Source organism: Neolamprologus multifasciatus, chromosome 11, assembly GCF_963576455.1.
Source record: "Neolamprologus multifasciatus chromosome 11, fNeoMul1.2, whole genome shotgun sequence".
Classification (NCBI taxonomy): Eukaryota; Metazoa; Chordata; class Actinopteri; order Cichliformes; family Cichlidae; genus Neolamprologus; species Neolamprologus multifasciatus.
Window position 1 is genome coordinate 23,243,258 of NC_140449.1, and position 19,909 is coordinate 23,263,166.

A 19,909-nucleotide genomic window follows, 5' to 3' on the forward strand; every position below is an offset into this window, starting at 1 on the left:
ACAGACACACAGAAAGCAACAGTTTTTATTTTCTTCCATCTGTAATTTCCTCCCTCCAGTTACCCAGCGCTCATTTCCATGGCCAGCCAGATTGCGTCAGGAATGAAGTTCCTCTCCTCACTTAACTTCGTGCACCGAGATCTGGCCACACGTAACTGTCTGGTTGGGGGTGAGAGGGGCGAGAGCGGAGAGGACCAAGGCGGAGAGCGTCACATCAAGATCGCCGACTTCGGCATGAGCAGGAACTTGTACGCTGGAGACTACTACAGGATCCAGGGCAGGGCCGTGCTGCCAATACGCTGGATGGCCTGGGAGTGCATACTCATGGTGAGAGCACAGGAATTTTGTCTATATATTGGATTAATTAACAAACGTAGAGATGACTGTTCTTTTTATACAGTTTCTTAGACCACATTTGACTGCAGTGGTTCACAGTTTGACTTGCAGTTATGGGGCTTCAGTTTCCTAATGTTTCCTACATGCATCATACACATGCAGTCGTGTGGCGGCAAGTGAATCATATTAGATTCAGGAATTTTTGAGGCCTCTACATCATCAGTGTACATGGGTTTTTTTCCCCTGAATTTATACAATCAAACACATGCAGTGCTATAGTGAGATACATTAAAACTCATATATGGAAACTGATATTTAATTTATTTATCAGAGAGTTAAAAATTCAAGAAATTCAAATTTTCTGTCTTTTTAGGGTTAAATTAACTTAATGATGATAACAGGCCGGTTTTTCGAGGCAATGAATGATCACAGAAATGACCACAGAAAGATAGCCGTACAGATGTGTGTGTAGGTCATCGCTCTTACACACTAAAATTACTGGCCAACTGTGAAATGTCTCAAATATCCAGTCAGTAAATTTAAAAGTTTTAAAGAAAGTTTTAAAGAAATTTTAAAGAATAGATCCACAACCTGAGCATAGATGATACAATGTGATTACTTTTACAGTAATGGAGTTTATGATAATGAAGGTGACTGTGTTGGTGTCTGATCACAGGGTAAGTTCACCACGGCGAGCGACGTGTGGGCGTTCGGAGTCACTCTGTGGGAGATGCTGAGCGTTTGTCAGGAGCAGCCGTATTCCACCCTCACGGATGAACAAGTCATCGACAATGCTGGCGAGTTCTTCAGAGACCAGGGCAGACAGGTACATCTCAAACGCAAACACACTAAAACGAACTGAAGCAGCATCCATCCATTTTCTTAACTGTTTGTCCCATTCACCATCCCAGCTGGTGAAACCACCTCTTTAACATGTTTTTACTGTTTAGTGATCATATGCTGAAATATCACTTTCGAACTGTGAACTTAATCGTGATTTGAGCAGACCTGGAAAAAAAAAAAAGCACAAACAAACTGCATCAAATGACCGATTTCATGTAAGGTTGCAAACACGGCCACCTTGCAGAGGAAGCATCACAGGCTGGCTGGACTATGCAGGGGTGTCGAACTCCAGGCCTCGAGGGCCGGTGTCCTGCAGGCTTTAGATCTCACCCTGGATCAACACACCTGAATCAAGTGATCAGTTCATTACCAGGCCTCTGGAGACCTTCAGGACAGTAATTTAGCCATTTAAATCAGCTATGTTGGATCAAGGAAACATCTAAAACCTGCAGGACACCGGCCCTCGAGGCCTGGAGTTCGACACCTGTGCCTTAGAGGTAGGAGCTCAGACATCTGGAGGGATCTCAGCGTAGATCTGCTCTGCATGTCAAAAGGTGCTACTTGATGTGATTCAGGCATCTGGTTAAAAAGCCTCCTAGGCGCCTTCCTTTAGAGGTTTTTCACGAATGCCCAACTGGGAAGAGACCTCGGGGTAAACTTGAACCTGCTGGAGAGATTACATATCTTACCTGACCTGTGGATGCCTTCAGATCTCCCAGGAGAAACTGGAAAGTGAGGCTGGGGAGAAGGATGCCCGGAATACCCTGCTTAGGATACTGCCATCACAACCTGACTTTGGATAAGTGGATAAGATAATGAAGGGATTGATGGAAGATTTTAAATGAACAAAACACGCGTTTGCTGATGCTACAGTGCTGGCTTTTACAGAACTGAAATTCAGCTTGGATCCTTTTATGTTCCAGTGATTTATTAAATAATGGTGGGATGTTTATTTGTTTATTTTTATTTGTTTCAGAAGTACCGAAAAAAGATTCAGTATCAATGTTGTATGAGAAGATTCATCAGATATCCTGTTTGTTCTTCATACAGTTTTTCACTCCCTTAACTCCCATAAAGACATGCTTTGATGACCCTCTTCGCCCTCACTAACTTCTGTCACTTTGTTCTGAAACGTGACAGAAACCACTCAGTTCAGAAAAGAGAAACGGGGGTAACCCAAGAGAGGGGATGGGTTAAATAGTGCTCACTTTGTGCTTTTGTTGGGTTTTTTTATAATATATAAAGTTTCCCCAGTAACCGTTCTGCCTCCGCCTGCACATTTAGAAAAATATAAAGATGTGTCTGCTGTGTGCTGATTTTTACACAGGTGTCCTATTATTTTTTTCAATATTTGATTAATCATACAAGATTTTATCATTTCCGTCTCTTTTCTTGAATTCTTCCACATATTTCCACTTTAGCTTATTTAATTTTTGCATAAAGTGATTTGAAAGTATAAACTCATCAGCTATCTGGCGCCCCCTAGTGGTCGTTCATTGGGCCAAACCTTTTCCTTGAGTTTAAAAGGGTAAAACTGCATGCACTGGTGAAGTTAGACTACACTTTTATGATTCACATAATTCCTAAACAAGTAAAAAAAAATCCACAGGCTAAAAATATAAATTGCACTTCAGATTAAATCAAAATAAAAGAAAACTCATAACTTTTGCATATGTTTAAAACAGCGGATTTTTGTCACGTGTGGAAACAATGTACTATATAACAAAGCAATGCCTGTGATCTCTAATCTCTTCCTGCACCTTTCTCCCTCTCCCTCTCTCCCACAGGTGTATCTGAGCAGGCCGGCCGTGTGTCCTCAGGGTCTCTACGAGCTCATGTTGAGCTGCTGGAACAGAGACTGCAAGGTCCGCCCATCTTTCGCTTACATCCACTCCTTTCTTACGGAGGACGCCATGAACATGGTGTAAAGTAAAGCAGAGGAGCAGAATAAGAAGAAAAGGCTTGTGCATTCATGCATACTTCCCACAGTGGGAAGACGTGGTGGTGGCTACACATACGGGGCAGACAAAAAGGGAGACCGGGTTGCTCGCTTTTATATTTTGTACTTTTTGGGTGGATGGGGCTGAGAGACCGCTGGTTCGGTTTTAATTCCACATCAGACCCCAAAGACAAAGCTAACTTCCTCTTAACATAGTTTAAGCTACATTTCTTGCGGGTGGTGGTGGTGGTACTGGTGGTGGGTGCGGTCTGCATAGGATCTAATTTCTTCATGGAGGGTTTCTGTGACTGGTGATTATGTACTGTAGAGTTAAGGAGCTCAGTTACAAGAAACACTCTGTAAACGTAGGAAATCAGGAGCAGTTATGAAGTTTAATGATTGTTTTTTTTTCAGCATCTCCACACAGGATGACAGGTGTGGGTCACATGACCCGCAAAGTTTTAAGAGAATGCCTCATGTCTAGAGAAGAAACACACACACACACAGACAGGTATTGTGTCAGTACTTATAGTATGTATAAATTACTGCACACAGACATGGCTGAGCTAGAACCTCAGTGATGGATTTCATTTTTATCTCAGCTCCTTATCCGTACGTAGCGACCCACGTCCAGAGTTGTCAGTTTTAGTGGACTAATGTGAAATGATGTGGACCAGACAACAGCAGCCCTATTTCTGCAATGTGATCAAGTCAACACCAACGTCGTAGTCAAAAACCCCAAAAAGAAATATTTGAACTTCATCTTTGAGCCACAGTTTAAAAAGAAAAAACAAAGCAGGTTGTATGAACTTCTCAAACCTGAGAAAAAGGTGCAGAAGAGGAGACTCTGCTACACCTTTGCTGCTCCCACAAACTGGAACAGCTTTTCCAAGCAGATGTAACACCAGCCAGGCGGTGGACGGGACTTCAGATGCGCCTGCTCGGGTGTTTCGGCTGTGACTCATCAAAAAGGAAAGACTTTTTTTTTTAATTCCAAAAACCAGCTGCACTTTAAACCCTTCACGAATCCCCGGCTGTGATGAAACTCGTCTCTGTGATGATTCCTCTTTGATGTGGATTCTAATGCTTTTTTTTTTTTTGCTTTTTTTTCCAAAGTGAGATCGAAGCGAATCACAGAAGCAGGTCAAACATGCTTTTTTTTAAAATCCTCTCCAACACAGCTTCGCCAAACCATTAGATGTAAAATATTTTATTTTTTAAATGGAATGGCATCCTCAGTTACTTTAATTTTAAATGTGTGACAACCTTCTGTTCACTTTTTTTTTAATGCGCTGACATGTTTAGTCGTCCAGTAATCTGTTTCCATTCATCCAAATGTATCACTGTAATCGTTGTTCAGAAGGATATTATGTGTCGTATCCGATATTAAGCGGGTCATTCCATGGAAAGTAATCAGTGCCTCCCACCTGAGCCCATCAGAACCAGCAGATATTTTTGTACAAAAAAATGTGGCATGCATGGTTATACTGTACATACTTCATACTATGAATATTTTCCAAATAATAGGAACTCAAAGTACATAGGCGAGGGTTCAGATGTTACACATTTTAATTTAAATTATCGTTTTAGCATTTTCGAGATGTGGAAATGTTAAGTGCAGGGAATAGTTGCAAAACGCTGCCAAACCTGAAAAAAATTGATACCAACTGTCAAAATCTGAGGTAAAAAACTTGGATCGAGTAAAAGGAACATGTTGTCCTGCGCCAAAACAAAACTGCCACAAGTTGAGCAGACAATGAAGCAACAGCATCTGTTATAACCACATGCTTATATGAGCCTTGAAACATTACCCAGAATGCACTTTTTTTTCCTCCTGTGAGCAAATCAGATCCAGGCATCCAGGCTGCTTGTCATTATTTCTGTTTCTCTATAGCATACAGATTATATGAGTGTAGTTTTGCTTTGGAGCTATGATTGATCCAGCGCCCCTATAGTCCACTTGACTGAGCAGGCAACTCCTGTACCAAAGACTCGAGTCCTCACCAGTGTCAAATCCAACCTGCGTTTCATTCAACCTTCACTCACTCACACGTTCTTATTTAATAAATACAAAAAGTTAAACTAAATTAAAAATAAAAACATTTATCTTCTACCACTTGTTCATTTGAGGGTTGATATAGGGTAAAAGTAGGGTATACCCTGGACGGATTGCCAGTCTGTTGCAGGGCTAACAGAGAGACAACCATTCGTGCTCAAATTCGCACCTATTGTCAATTCAGGCTTACCCAAACCCACGCTCGTCTTTGAACTGCGGGAGAAAACCAGAGAGGGGAGAGAACATGCAAACTCTGCACAAGGTTCATCTTAAAATTGGTTATAGAAAAAGTGTGCTAAGTAAATACAAGGTATTGGCTCCAGGTTGTGACGGTGGGGGTTTATTAATAACAATTTAATATTTACATTACAACTAAAATATGTTTTTCACCCATTTCATCTCAAAAAATTTAGAAAATAAGAACAAATAAAATAAGCACCGAGTTTTAACCAACTCTTAAAATATTTATGGTATGACTGTAATATTTTGCATGCCTTTGTTAAATAGAATTATTGTACCAAAAATATATTGATTCAGAGGGGTCAGGTGGAAACTTTTTATATATATATATATATAGCTATATAGATTTGGCTGACTTTATATTGAATGACCCAGTCTGACTGCGGTAGAGTCAGTGCATCTACCTAACCGACAGAGCAGCACTGTAAATCAGTCCTGATCAACATCATGAAGTAACAAATTCACCGGTGGTGAATGGTTGTGCCATACGAGTCCTTTTTGATACACTGTAGTTTAACTAAACCCATATTTTTTTATATATACTATAGGTACTTAGGCTCTCCTTGTTGTCTGATCTTTGTCCCGTTCTGTCTGAAGCTGAAAAATCACAGTATGTACATATTTTAAGGACAGAATTACAATTTCATTTAATATATAAACTCTGTCCCAACTGGGGGTCTTCTGTGTTTGTGTAGAACGCTTGCTACGTTGATGCTATTGTAATTCACTGTGTTGTCTATTTTTGTAGATGTTTTAATAAAGTTAATCTTTTCAAAATCAGTGTGTGCTTGTTATTGTTTAAATCTGTCAAAAAAAAAATCAAAAGTTTCATCGATTGAAATATATTTTATTATAAGTCTAACATAGATGATGTTTAATATTTGATACAAGCAGCCAACTTTCACACTATATCAACAAAGGCTGAAAATGCAACATTAAAAAAAAAAAGAAGAAGAAAGTATTAGTCACTAGAAAGCACCAAAAAAGACAGGCGGATTCTGGCTTTTGTCCTCAAAGGTGACAAACTGGGTTAAGACCAGTTTGATATGAGGAACTGTTCCCTGACGAGTTTAACTAGTCTTAAACTGATGCCTGAGGATTTAACCAGGCACTTGGTTGCAAAATGCGGAGTGATTCTAAAAAAAGACAAGGAAAAAAAAAAATTGCACTACTTTAACGCAGGAAAAAGACAAGACAAGGCGACTAAACTCAAAGCAGCACGCATAACAAAGCAGTAGGCTGAGCTACTTCGTGATGGTCCTTCTTTACTTATGACAGCTGTATAAAAAGGCAGTTACAGTGAAGAAGAAAACAAAAGGTTCAACATACTTTCATTGGCTTTAACAGGAAACCTAACCAAACCATAACTTGTTCCAACCACCCACTTCCTCCCTCCTCCTTTCAAGACACAAAGAAACTCCTCCCACTTGCAGTTCCAGCCGATAACATTGTTGCCAACAATGTAATCCATTACTACAAAGAGACTCACGTATGTCTTTTTGCAATGAACTAGTAGACAAAGAAGAGACATTCGGTCTTTTGTGATTAGTACATAAAAATAAAAAAATTTCAACACACAAAACTCTGAGGTGATTTGATAAACGCTCTCAGCAAGATTTCAGTCAGCCAACTAGTGGTCTAAATGTAGAGTGTACATTGCGCTAAAGTTAGTTTTTTTTTAGGGTCTGACTTTGTCAGAACCACCTCCTCTCGTGCTCAGAGCCTCCAGGTGAATGATCAGATTTAATAAAGGGGTGTGTAGCAGTGGCAGAAGTGTAGCAGCATACTCAGTTGGGCTCCCTGAAAGTGTATGTTTTGCATTATTTGATTAATTGAAAGGCACAGAAAGAAAATAGAATAAGGTTATAAGCTTTTCCTACATTTTCATATTAAAAAGTAAAAAAAACAACAAACAAACGTAATAGTTCATTGACCTAGTCCCTAAAAACTGGGCTTCTACGTATTAGCTGAGGCTTTTGTCAGCCAAAGACAGAAGTTGTGCAGTCGCTGTATCATGTGAGGCTGGTTGCAATGTGACCTGCAGCATGAAGCACAGCAGCACAGCTCAGGGACATGAAAAGAAAACCACACAACAGGGGAAGAAAAACCTAGCATTGTTTAGACTGGGGGAAGGACATGAGTGAAAAGCATGCATTCACACAGACAATGAGAAAGGTTTACAGTGTTTACAAGTCAGTACAGTCGTTACAGGTACGAGGAGATGTGGAGCTCTTTGTCTAAATATTGTTGACACCTCTCCTGATTACTCTTCTCAATGGGCCCGGGTGGTTTTCCCTGCAGCCTGCGAGGTCAAAAACACAAATACGAATGAAATAACACATGTACTTGTTTTGAAGTCTGTTACAAAGCCTATTTGCTCTTCATGCAAACTGCACCTGGGAGATGTCGACTCCAGTGAGTTTCTCTACAGCATTCGGCAGCTTGGTCATGATGTCCAGCACTTCTCCAGCAAGTTTGGAGGCTCCTACATCTGCGCCACCGCTGGACACCATGGTAATCTTCTGTGTCGCTGACAGTGGCTTGCTGATTTCCTCTGCCATCTGCAGAACAAGAAAGATCAGAATTGGTACACTGAAGGAGCATGATATGCTTGCACCTTCAAAGTGTGCCATCCGTGAGCTAAGAAGCATGCGAGTCAGCTAATTCTTCTGAAAACTGAGCAGAGAATCACAATTTCAAAGAAATCTCAAAGGTTTAAAGCAACAATGTATCAAGCTTTGGGATATAAAGGTATATAATTAATATACCTTTTATGAATAACAGTTCAGTTGTGTTGTTGATTACTGAAATTTGGTTAAAAAAAATATTTTAAAATCTTAAAAAGTCCTTGGAGTTGGAAAATGTAAAAAACTTTTGCAAATTTTTATGCAAAGAGAAGTAAAATGAAATCAACATTAAGGACTAGCTCTGATGAAAATGGGTTGAAAGGCTAAAAAACAATATTCATGATATTTTCATCCATCAGAGTCAAACTGACCAATGGCAGTTTCTCCAGCAGCATGTCCACCATGGCTCCTTCTTTGTACTGCTTGAAGGCCTCTGCCTTCTTGTTCATCTGCTCGGCCTCAGCACGGCCCTTAGCCTCCACGGCAAAAGCCTCTGCCTCACCCTTTATCTGCATGACAACACACAGAGCAGATAAAAGTGACGATGGCAGTAGTCACATGAAGCAGGAGAGAAAAGAATGCCACATTATATGATGCAAAGTCACAGAAGGAAAGTTGACGAGAAAATTAATAGTAGGAAAAAACTGTGGCAGAAAATGGGCGGTTCTCACTCTGATGGACTCTGCCTCAGCCTCAGCTTCCATGATGAGCTGTGAACTGCAGTAGAAAGGGGGAAAAAAAAGAGTTTTTTGTTGTTCAGTTCAAACTATACAGAAGCAATATTATGATTTAGTGCTCACCGCTGGGCCTCAGCCAACTTCTCCAGTCGGTATTTCTCAGCTTCTGCAGGTTTCTTAACCTTGGCCTCCAGCTCCTTCTCCTTGCGTGTGATTTCCTGTTCCTGCAGAGTAATCTGCTGCGTACGCTCCACCACTTGAATCTGCATCTTCTCTTCTTCGATGCGCTGCTTGGTCTTGGCCACCTGAAATGGAAATTCCAACAATCCTAAGCTTACCATCAATAAAACACAACATTTTGGACTTGGCCAGGCATTATGATGAGCGTACCTGAAGCTGATAGGCCATTTCTGACTCGGCCTTCTTGGCATTGACCTCAATGTCATAAGCTGCTTTCTTCAGCTCATAGTCTCGCTGGGCTTTCGCCATTTCAATCTCATTCCTGTACTGAGCAGACACCTTCTCCTGCATTGCGTGTGCCTCCTGAAAATGAACAGTACAGGAGAGAAAGACAAATTTGGTACTGCTCATCAGCATTATCTTGTCAGTACATGTCATTGTGCCGTCTTTCTCCCCTCTCCCCAACTGGTCCTTGCAGATGGCCGCTCCCTGAGCTTAGTTCTATTGGAGGTTTCTTCCTGTTAAAAGGGAGTTTTTCCTTCCCACTGTCACCAAAGCGCTTGCTCATAGGGGGTCATATGATTGTTGGGGTTTTCTCTGTTTTCTTTGTATAATTGTAGGGTTTTCACTTTACAATATAAAGCGCCTTGAGGCAACTATTGTTGTGTTGTTGTGGCCCTATCTAGATAAAACTGAACTGAACAGGCAGAATGACATTGACGATTATTTACCTTAATGACAGCATCTCGTTTGTATTGAGCCTCTCCAATCCTGGCATCCTTCTGCACCTGAGCTGTTCTGGCTTTACCCAGAGAGAGGAGGTAGTCCTGTAGGAGAGACAGAAAGAAGGAGAGAAAGTGACAACCGACTACCAGAGAGCCTTATTCAGGCATTGAAAAGTAAAGTATTACATCAGACAAACGAGTAATGTCGTTACCACAGAAGCACTTAAGCCTTATTTATGTCTACTGGGATGGCTCCAGGCTGAGAGTCGGGTAAGTCAATATCAATCACTTAAGAGCATTGCAGTAACAGAGGAAATCATCAAAGACTAAACGCTTTGAAAACCTACATATTTCTAATGAATTTATCACAAGTCCATCAGCTTTTGGCTTTTTGGGGAGGCAATTTTTTGCATGAATTTGCTTATTTTTAGTGGTCTGTCACAGATCCCGCATATTATCACTCAACGATGCATCGTTTCCTGTTGTACCAAATATAATGCTCTGACAGAATATTCAAGATCTCATGGTAGATAAGCTGTCTGTTGACCCCAACACACGTTACAGGTTTTCCACGCAAAGCTTGCTTTATTTCAGCTTGTCATATTTAAAACAAAATCCTATTTTTCCTATACATGCACATTCAATCACCCACTGAGGAACTGACAATGGCCAGCTGGAAAGGTTTAGCATATCTCCCATGCCCTTCCAGCGTATTTTGTAATGTTTTTACAGTCAGAGTCTTGTCACCAGTGTTGGAAGAAGAAGAATATAAACAGACTTGGCATACCTGATCATCATGAACATCTTTCAGTGTGTAGCTGACGACACCAATCCCCATGTTGACCAGGTCAGAGGAAGCTACTTTAAAGACCTGCTCAGAAAACTTCTTACGATCCTGGTAGATCTCCTGCACACACACATAAAGATTTGCACACGTCAAGTTACATACTGTAAAAAGAAAAAAAGAAAAGAAAAAAAAGGCATGCCCTGTGCTAGTACTGAGTAATAAACACTATAATTTTGTGCATAAAAGTTCTGCAAAATGCATTTTAGGGCCTCAGTGAACCAACCTCTACAGTCAGGTGGGCAATGATGGCTCTCTGGTGTCCCTCTAGTGTCTCCAATGCAATCTGAGCAATCTCAGCCTCAGACTTTCCCATGAACATCTGACAGGCAGCTGCCAACATCTCCTTGTTCTGGCCCTGGATCTTCACCTGGGGAAAAAAAAACACAGGTTAATGTGAACTCATTAAGACACTGCTATGAATCCTCCATAATGCTTCCTGTGTGGCCCGAGCTACAGACAGACAGATGTTTATTTCACCATGAAGAAAATAGTTTATAACCATTATAACCTAAGACCCAGCAAATCATTCTTGTCTTTTGTGGAGTTCATGTGACATGTCAAGCATAAACTATGCAGTCCTACAAAAATTTGAGTCCTACTGTACTGTGAAAAGGAAATCCTTTCTAGTGATGCCACAGACAACACGGCCTGTTCTACAGCTTCCATATTTTATGGCAGTAGGTGAGGATGTGATACATGTTTTGCAGATATTGTTTTTCTATTGCTAAGGATGAAATTGTTTCTTCAATATGAGATTCTTCAGTTTAATTTACCAGGATTTCAAAAAAAGTACCGTAATTTCAACCATTTCAAAATTAAACTTTTAATCAGTGGGACTTAAAAATGTGTTTTCAACCCATGCTGATACTTCAGGAAGCAGAGGGCTGAGTGTGGCAGAGAGGATTTTACTCAGAATTGTAGAAGTGGAGTCAGACTTTTTGCTTTCAGAGCATGAGGCAGAGGAAGGAAAAATATTAGAGCAGGAAGTTGAGAGCTCAGGAGGAGGACATAGCAGCTTTTCTGGAGTCTGAACACACATGCGCGTACACAAACACACACACCTCTTATATCTTAGTGAGGACATCTGATTGACATAATGCTTTCCCTTGCTGCTTACTCTAACCAACAAAAATAAATGCCTAACTCATACCCCTAGCCTAAACCTAACCATAACCTAATTGTAACCCTGACACAAAAAACACATTTTCAGCCTCAAAAACTTCCTTCCAAACTTGTGGGGACGGGCATTTTGTCCCCATAAGTCACACACACACACACACACACACACACACACACACACACGCACACACACACACAATCAGCTAAAAGTTCTTAAACTAGTTACTCTGTTGATTTAAATAACTATTAATATACTGCTAAAAGTGAATTAAACTGTACCTCGCCTTGTACCTTACTTTATTAATTCTGTTTTAATCATAATGAGATTCACTTGAAACTGTGAGAGTTGATTTTAAAGGCAGTTTTGTGCCATGTGACATCTAATTATTCCCAATCTGTTGTAACTTCAAATTCTGAAAAAAGTTTTCAAAGCATACCTGCGCAATGCCGGTGACAGAGATAGGGACACCATGGCGGGTGTAGACTTTGTCACTCTTCACATTTAGAGTCAGGGTGTTGAGTGTGATCCTGATTAGACCAAAAACAAACAAACAAACAAACAAAAAAAGACCAAAAGGAAGGGTGGAACTGATGAGATTCAAAAACTGAGAGCAAGGGTAACAGTAACATTGGAGAAACTAAGATTGCTTCCCTGATAATGGCAAGCTTCCCTATTTGCGGTCTCTGTCTTTATTTCACACTATGATGAACTGCACAGCAATGTTGTAGCTATAAAAACTACACAAGGGAAATTAAAATGAAAATGGGAATTACCTCTGGATTTGTTGAATACACGGCAAGACAAACACTCTTCCTCCAGCAATCATTAGGGGTGGAGAACGGCCGCAGCCTGACAAAAGAGGGGAAACCAAACATTAACAAATCCATCCAATAAGAGTCACTCATTCAGGAACTGATTCAAGAGAGCACAGCTGAACTTGCAAAGTTTCATGACAGTGCGACTCATGCAATTCATCCACAACAGCTTGCGCCATTGGAAAATTCCTACTCTAAACTGTCAGCAAGTCTTGGCCTTATCACAAGACACATGTGACACTTGTACACAACACTTCACTCTAACAATCCAGTTCCAGGATTTCTCTGTCTTTTGTTTATTACACTGATCTTGTGAGCTGCAAGTTTCTAAACAACAATAAAGCTTGCAGATGCTATGGTGAGAATATTCTCATGTGTTGTTCACAGAAACAATCACAGAAACAATAATTAATCCATTACCAGACACCACCATCGCTTCATTGGGTCCACATGTGTAAAACATCTTGAATCCTAAATTTGAGACACACACAAAAAACTTGTGAGAAAAAAACCCAATGGACTTGATTTGCCCTGTAAAAATGTTTAAAGTAGAAAATCTATGTATGACATGTATAAACAGACAGGTGGATGTATCCACCAGTACAAAACCCACTGTTCAACACACAAAATATAGATTAAATCATTTTTATTACAGCGTCTTATTGCTTATTTAAAGGCAATGAGGCCTTTGCTGCCAACTATATTTTATTCATGTCGGTTTAAACCATTTAAACCTAATTAGGTTTCCATGTTTTCCAGGCGACCCTCGGGGCTCCTCCCACTCCCGACAGCCCTGATCTTCACACGCAACTCGGACTTTCAATGTAATAGCTGGAGCAACCAAAAAGCACATAAAGCACAAAAAAGTACCGATAATGGCAAACAAACACGGGTGTTGGATGTAAAATTAAAAACTTTAAAGAAAGCGACCTAACCTGCATATTAAAATTCGCTATCTCGCTATTTAAAGCCAGTGGATCGAGTCTGGGTCGATAACGTGGGGGTTTAAAAAAAACTGCCCAGTGTTTACGCTACAGCACCGCGATTTAACACGTTAAAACGAGCACTCCGGTTAACTTACCGTTATCCGGTCAGGTCAAAAGGAAACCTCCTTTTTTTATATAAAAATAATAATAATAGTAAAATAAAGTCGGTTTTACTGTTGCGATGGTGAGAGCGTTGCTGCCCGTACACTGCAATCAGAAAAATGTCTGTTGAGTGGGAAGTGCTCTGCGACCACGCCCATCCTCACGCTAACAGTGACGTAAGTGTGTCTGTTGTCATCTGGCGGCGACAATTGCACCTCCACCATATCTATTTATCTATCTAGCAAAGAATTTATGATATCATGATACAAGGTTATAATAGTTAACTTAAAGTAAAAACTAAAACTAGAAATAAAGAAACAACTTTTGAAAAATCTAAAAACACAGAATAAATATTCTTAGTTTTAGTATTTGTAATTTTGGTTAAAAACATTACAACTTGCCTGATGAGGCAATGATGAACATGTTTATTCAGACATTGGATGTCTATATGCAGTCACCCACCTTTAAAAAGTTGTTTTTTCACAGTAATACCTGTGATGATTTTCCTCAGTCTTGCCTCTGACATACACTACCGGTCAGTTTGGACACACCTTATCATTTAACAGTTTCTCTTTATTTTCAGGACTATTTACATTCTAGATTTTCACTGAAGGCATCAAAACTATGAATGAATACATATTGAATTATGTAGTAAACAAAAAGTGTGAGATAACTCAAAACATGCTTTGCACACTGCATTCTCTTGATGAGTTTCATGAGGTTGTCACCTGAAATGGTTTTCCAACAGTCTTGAAGGAGTTCCTAGAGATGCTGAGCACTTTTCTGCCTTTTTGCCTTCACTTCATCCCAAACCATCTCGAATGGATTTACGTGGATTTTAGTGACTGTAGAGGCCAGACCATCTGGCGCAGCACTCCATCACTCTTCTTCTTGGTCAAATATGAATTGTGTCAGCTGTGTACCAACTTGATTTCTGCACAACATAGCTGATGGTCCCAACCCCATTAAGAAGGCAAGAAATTCCACAAATGACAAGGCACACCTGTGAAGTGAAACCGTGTCATGTGACTACATCATGAAACTCACTGAGAGAAGACCAAGGGTTTTCAGCGCTGCCAATAAAGCAAAGGGTGGCTACTTTGAGGAATTTAAAATCTAAAACATATTTAGAGTTATTTATCAAATTTTTCTTTGCTACATAATTCCATATATCTTGCTTCATATATTTGATGTCTTCAGCATGCATGTACAATGTAGAAAGTAGGAAAAAATAAATAAAAAGCATTAAATGAGAAGGTGTATCCAAACTTTTGACTGGTAGTGTATGTCTTCCATATAATAATAATTAAAAAGACTGAAACTTATAAAAACTAGACTAAAATTCAACATTTTCAAACAATTGTTTTAAAAAACAACAACAAAAAAAACAACAACAGGAAAATCCTAAACTGACTGAAACTAAACTGAAATAGAAACAAAACATCAAAATGAAATTTTTAAAAAAAAACGTACAATTGAGAAAACCCAAAATTTTAATACTATGTCAAGGTATTAAATTAAGCTTTTTTTACGTTGTGTTTTATTGTATTATTTATTTATTTCTATTTTCTATTCTATTTTTCTGTTTCTCTCTGTTATAGACTGGTAACCACTCCAAGGTGATCCCTATTTTCTCAAAGGGATAGGCCACACTATTCTGAAATAGTGGTTATAAAAAGGGATGAATGGCTCTTTTTTTCTTTTTTTACTTTGATGAGTTATTCTACGGTACGTTTCTACATGTTTTGCTTGGGAAATAGAACATAGGTGCAAGGATTTACTGAAACGTGTAAAAATACATGGCAATAAAGTTTGCAGGGAAAACATTGTGTTTGTAAAATTTAACCCGTTTCAAGTCAAAATTTGGTATGATTACCTTTTTTTCTTCACAGCTTAAACTCTCTTATGCAAAGATCTTGTAATTTCTTTAAGTAGTCTTCAGGAATAGTTCTCCAGGCTTCAAAGCTCTTCTTTGGATGTTGGCTGTGGATGATCTCACACTGCTTCAGTATTGTTGAGGTCAGAGCTCTGAGGAGACACATCCATGACTAATATTATTAAATGGTTAATGTTTTTCTGTCTAGCTGTGTGTTTATTGCATTGGCAGCAAGTTCGGGATCATTGTTATGCTAAAAAATGAAGCTGCTGCCAATCAGAAGTGTGTGAGGTGTGTATTGCATGATGGGTCAAAATCCAATGGTACTTTTCTTTGTTCCTAATTCGATCAATTTTGTCAGGATCTCCAAAACCACTGACTGCAGTGCAGCTTCAAACCATGACAGAGCCTCCACCATGTTTCACACTCTCTGTTGTGCCTCTTTCCTGACCTACTCTGCACACACTAACAAAAATTTGAACCAAAGTTTCAAATCTGGATTCAAATTCTAAAAGACCTGTTGCCCCTGATTTCCAGTTCTTGTGTAATTTGGCATTTTACCTCATCCTTTTTTCTCCATTTCCCCTTCTTGACAGCCATGCTTCCACTGAGACCATTTCTGTGCAGACGTCAGCAAAGAGTAAGCGATTGGCTGAAGGTCTGGATCTCTCTGGTCCCATGTTAGGCTGCCAATATAATTCTCCTATTTCTTAAGAACATGATTTTAAAATATTGTTCATCTGTTCTGTATTGTTTTTAGGCCTACTACTTCTTTTTTTTTTGCCATCCAATTGACCAGTTCTGTCACTTTTTCAAAGAACACACTGCACACCATGCCGAGATATGCCAAGATTTCAGCTATTAGCTTTTTGAGATTCGGGTTTTTGGTGTAAAAATATTATTTTATGCCCATAAAACGATGTTGTCTTTGGCACATTTCATAGATTTGACCGAAGAAAAATGAACAAATGATATGTTTTTGCAACAGGCTGCTAGTAACAAAGTGCCTAAGGTTGTCTGTATGTGTCGACACAACACTGGTTCATTCCTTGAATTAGTAGCCTTTTTGATTCTTCAATGATTGATAGGTTGATGGTTAAAAAAAAAGGAGAAAAAAAAAGAAAAGAAATGAGGGGTAGCTAAAGACTTTTTCACAGTACTGTACTTAATCTAGTCTATGCTTTTCACCATTTTGGCTGCTGTAACACATGATTTTTCTAACATTTTTTATTTTTTAAAAAGTATATTTTATCTTAAATTGATTAACAACATACCTGGACAGGTCAAAATTCACTCATTTCCAGCTAATTAAAAAATAATAACAACAGAATCAAATTAATAATATTTTTCCGTCATCATATCATCTATACTACTTTTCCAAATAACTGATAACTGTAATGGAATAACTGTACACGGGTATGTGTTATGTACAGTATTCAGATATGAGAGTAACAATTTGCACAATAAAGCCACACTGATAGAGATTATTTTATCCAAAGGTGGGGAACAAAATTGAAACTATTTTAAAGATGATAAAAATTAAAACAAGTTAATAGTCCAGCTACATTTAGTGTTTCTCGTTTGCCTTGATAAGTTATCAAATACACCTTAATTTTTGCAATATTGCAAGTGCATTTTTGTAACAATATAATATACGGAGAGCATCGTGTGAGGAATAACCTGCAAAAACCCATAACTTGTTCATACCATTAATATTCCATGGCTATCAAAGTGGCAAATACTTTTGCCACTAATTATAAACATACAGTCTATGGTTTAAAAAGAAGATGAAGAATTCTTAGCCATGTAATCTGTGTAACAGGCAATACTGAGTATTCTGAATTCAGACTATTCCTACAAGAGCAGCTGGCATGTGCAAGCTGTTGCCCCTGTAAATGTTTATCTAAGCACATTTGCACTTGTTGATAAATTGTGTGTCGGTTAATCTCATTACTTCCACTAGTGGGCAGTGTTTACCATTGCTTGAATTAAGACGTGACAAAATACCCAATCCTAAATTTTCAAATACCAACAAAGGCATCAGTTAAGCAGACTCTATATTGATGCATTTTATAAAATGTGGGCTTCAGAGGTTTTTCCAGAGGCAGGAATATATGGGTGGCACTGTCACACCTGAAATATGATTGGACAAGAGTACTGTTAGTGTCAAAGTGTCCAGAGCCATTGAATGACAGTATAAATGTGACTAGACCAACTTATTAACTTTATTCATGGATTTTACTGGAGTACAGTTTTAAAGTACTTTTACTGCATATAAGCATTGGTGCTTTTTACTTCTGCTCTGTAATAGTTTGGATAAAAATGTTGTACTTTGTAGACAGGCTAACACTTTATAATATGGCCTTTGACTAAGGGCTTAATTGTACTCTAATTAAATGGAAATTCAATGTATTTTATATAATTAGATTTACCTGCAAATCCTTAAAAGTAGGCACACTAGAAGAAGGGCTTAACGAGTCAGGTTTTTAGAGCAAACAAAGAAATAATGACACTTTAAGTAAATATAAGTAGTCTCTAAGTAAATTAAAGTAATGTGTTGGTAAATGTAAGTAGTCTGTAAGTAATTTTAAGTAGTGCCTAAATTCTAGGTATTTTACAGAAAATGAAACACAGATTATACTGTAATTAATAATGACTACCGCATAAACAATTTTAAGTACTACTTTCTTGGTAATTTTGTGGAAGCACAAAAAATATTTCCCCGTCTTATATTCTATATACACTGTACTTTTTCAGGCCGCAGACCATATTATGGAGTGGCTCCATCACATAAACCTGCAAACTTTGATGGTATTTATTTATTTTTTTTAGTCCTTATCAGATTATTATTGCTAAAGTAAAGGGGCAATTGAATAATAGAAGATCTGTCAGGTACATAATGGATATTAAATAAAGAGGTAAAACAATGAGATGTTAAGATGTAAAACGGCAAAGTTAAACTACTTCATATTGCAGCTCACACCCCAAAAACGTATTTAAAATGTGAGATCAGGAAATATGAATATGTTTGTGAAACATTACAGTCAAATTGCTTGCTACTTAAAATTACATATGCAGAATGTACATTTATTGTTTTATTTTTGTTTCCTGTAAAAACCTGATTTGTTACCCCCTTATTCTAATGTGCCGACCCTTAACTATTGGTAGGTAAATATATTTACATTGTAAATTCAAATAAAATACATATTAAACATAATAAGATTTTATGTAATTACAGCAGAATTTTGCTCTTAGTCATAGGCTGTATTATAAAATGCTACTATACTGCATACATTTATGTTAAAGTTACTTATTATTATTACTTATTAGCTTGCAGCTTTTAAAATATATATTTTGCCATTGGGGCATATTATTATGGACAAACTACCCAGCCTCGTGACAATATAATGGTGATCTACATATTAATAAATCAGTAATGATGAATGATCCGATTAGAAAATGTATATGATTCTGAAAGGGGGCATTGTGCATGAGTACTTTTAGTCATTGTTTTGTACTATTATGTAAGCAGAATTATTACTTTTAGCCAAGTAAGAGACCTAAATACTTGTTTGATCACTTTGTGATACAGATATTAAATTAAAAAACACATTTTTCAGGCTCTTGTGCAGTGCAACTTTTCCTATAATATCTTCATGAAATATTTTTCCTGTAAGTGTCCAAGCAGTCAAAGGATGTACAGGCACAGGTATAATTTTCAAAATATGTGTTTTAATATACCCCCCAAATACAAAAATAATAAAGAAAATAAGTTACTCTGAGAAAGAGGTACATCCATGAAACAGACGTCTACTCAAAGCTACTGCTTAACAACTGAGAGAAAGTTTGTGGTGTCCCCGGGATTCCCATGCTTGTTTGCCATTCACCTAGGGACCATTTTTGATCCGAGGACACCACAAGGGTTACATTCAAAGGCAGACGCCACAATAACTACATTTAATATAAAGAAACCATGCGGTCACAACAGGCAGTTCACTCCCTTTGATTAGTCTCTGTATTTAATCCAGCTCCACCCTCAGCCTCCTCTTTTACTCAAACAAAGAAGGATGAAAGCCGCCTGCAGGTAACTCAAAAAATAGAGAAAAATAATAATACAATTTATTATGTATATAATGGTTGCTGGTACAGTATATGTGGTTGCTGGTACAGTGTTCAGTGCAATCAGTGTAGTGTCATAATGTGTAATAAGAATAGATTAAGCAAATGAATCGAACTCACTTTTGGTATTACAACTTTAACGACTGCTTAATTAACTTAAATGTTAGAATGTAAGATATAAGGTTTTACACTCCCACCTCAGGAGTATCTCCACATGGAGTCTGAATGAATATTACCACATTTTTTCAAGTGTGTGGTTGCTGGTACGACCATCACACATCTAGTTTCTTAATTGCTTGTGCAAGTCAGGGATGCATGGGGCTGTAGAATATCCCAGCTGCAGGGTGAAAGGCAGGATACACCCTACACTGTAAAAACATATATTTTAATTTTAAAATGGTACATAACATTTTTACAGATT

General features: G+C 38.3%; 2 protein-coding genes across 6 annotated transcripts in view; one reads left to right on the forward strand and one right to left on the reverse strand.

The window, feature by feature from the left end:
• Positions 1-4,888, forward strand: part of ddr1 (discoidin domain receptor tyrosine kinase 1) — a 46,641-nt gene extending 41,753 nt beyond the window's left edge. For all 5 annotated transcript variants that reach the window (XM_085177037.1, XM_085177036.1, XM_085177035.1 and 2 more), the window contains 3 exons: positions 60-327; positions 1,013-1,162; positions 2,967-4,888. In XM_085177037.1, coding sequence (XP_085033163.1) covers positions 60-327; positions 1,013-1,162; positions 2,967-3,107 — 559 coding nt within the window. In that variant the 3' untranslated portion in view covers positions 3,108-4,888. The remainder of the gene's footprint in view (positions 1-59; positions 328-1,012; positions 1,163-2,966) is intronic.
• On the reverse strand, positions 4,152-13,647 carry flot1b (flotillin 1b). The gene is made up of 13 exons (XM_085177046.1): positions 13,487-13,647; positions 12,826-12,876; positions 12,364-12,439; positions 12,027-12,117; positions 10,694-10,837; positions 10,411-10,530; positions 9,630-9,725; positions 9,109-9,261; positions 8,842-9,023; positions 8,713-8,758; positions 8,413-8,550; positions 7,811-7,975; positions 4,152-7,716 (listed from the first exon to the last, which is right to left on the reverse strand). Exons 2-13 carry the CDS (start codon positions 12,866-12,868, stop codon positions 7,687-7,689), a joined length of 1,284 nt encoding a protein of 427 aa, XP_085033172.1. The 5' UTR covers positions 12,869-12,876; positions 13,487-13,647; the 3' UTR covers positions 4,152-7,686.
• Between the last annotated feature and the right edge of the window lie 6,262 nt (positions 13,648-19,909).

Excerpts from the sequence above, each read along its gene's own strand:
- flot1b (XM_085177046.1), bottom strand. The coding sequence starts at position 12,868 with ATGTTTTACACATGTGGACCCAATGAAGCGATGGTGGTGTCTG. Across the intron at positions 10,531-10,693 it reads TTGCCCACCTGACTGTAGAG|GAGATCTACCAGGATCGTAA; the intron begins GTTGGTTCACTG and ends GTGTGTGTGCAG. Across the intron at positions 9,024-9,108 it reads AAATGGCCTATCAGCTTCAG|GTGGCCAAGACCAAGCAGCG; the intron begins GTACGCTCATCA and ends TTTCCATTTCAG.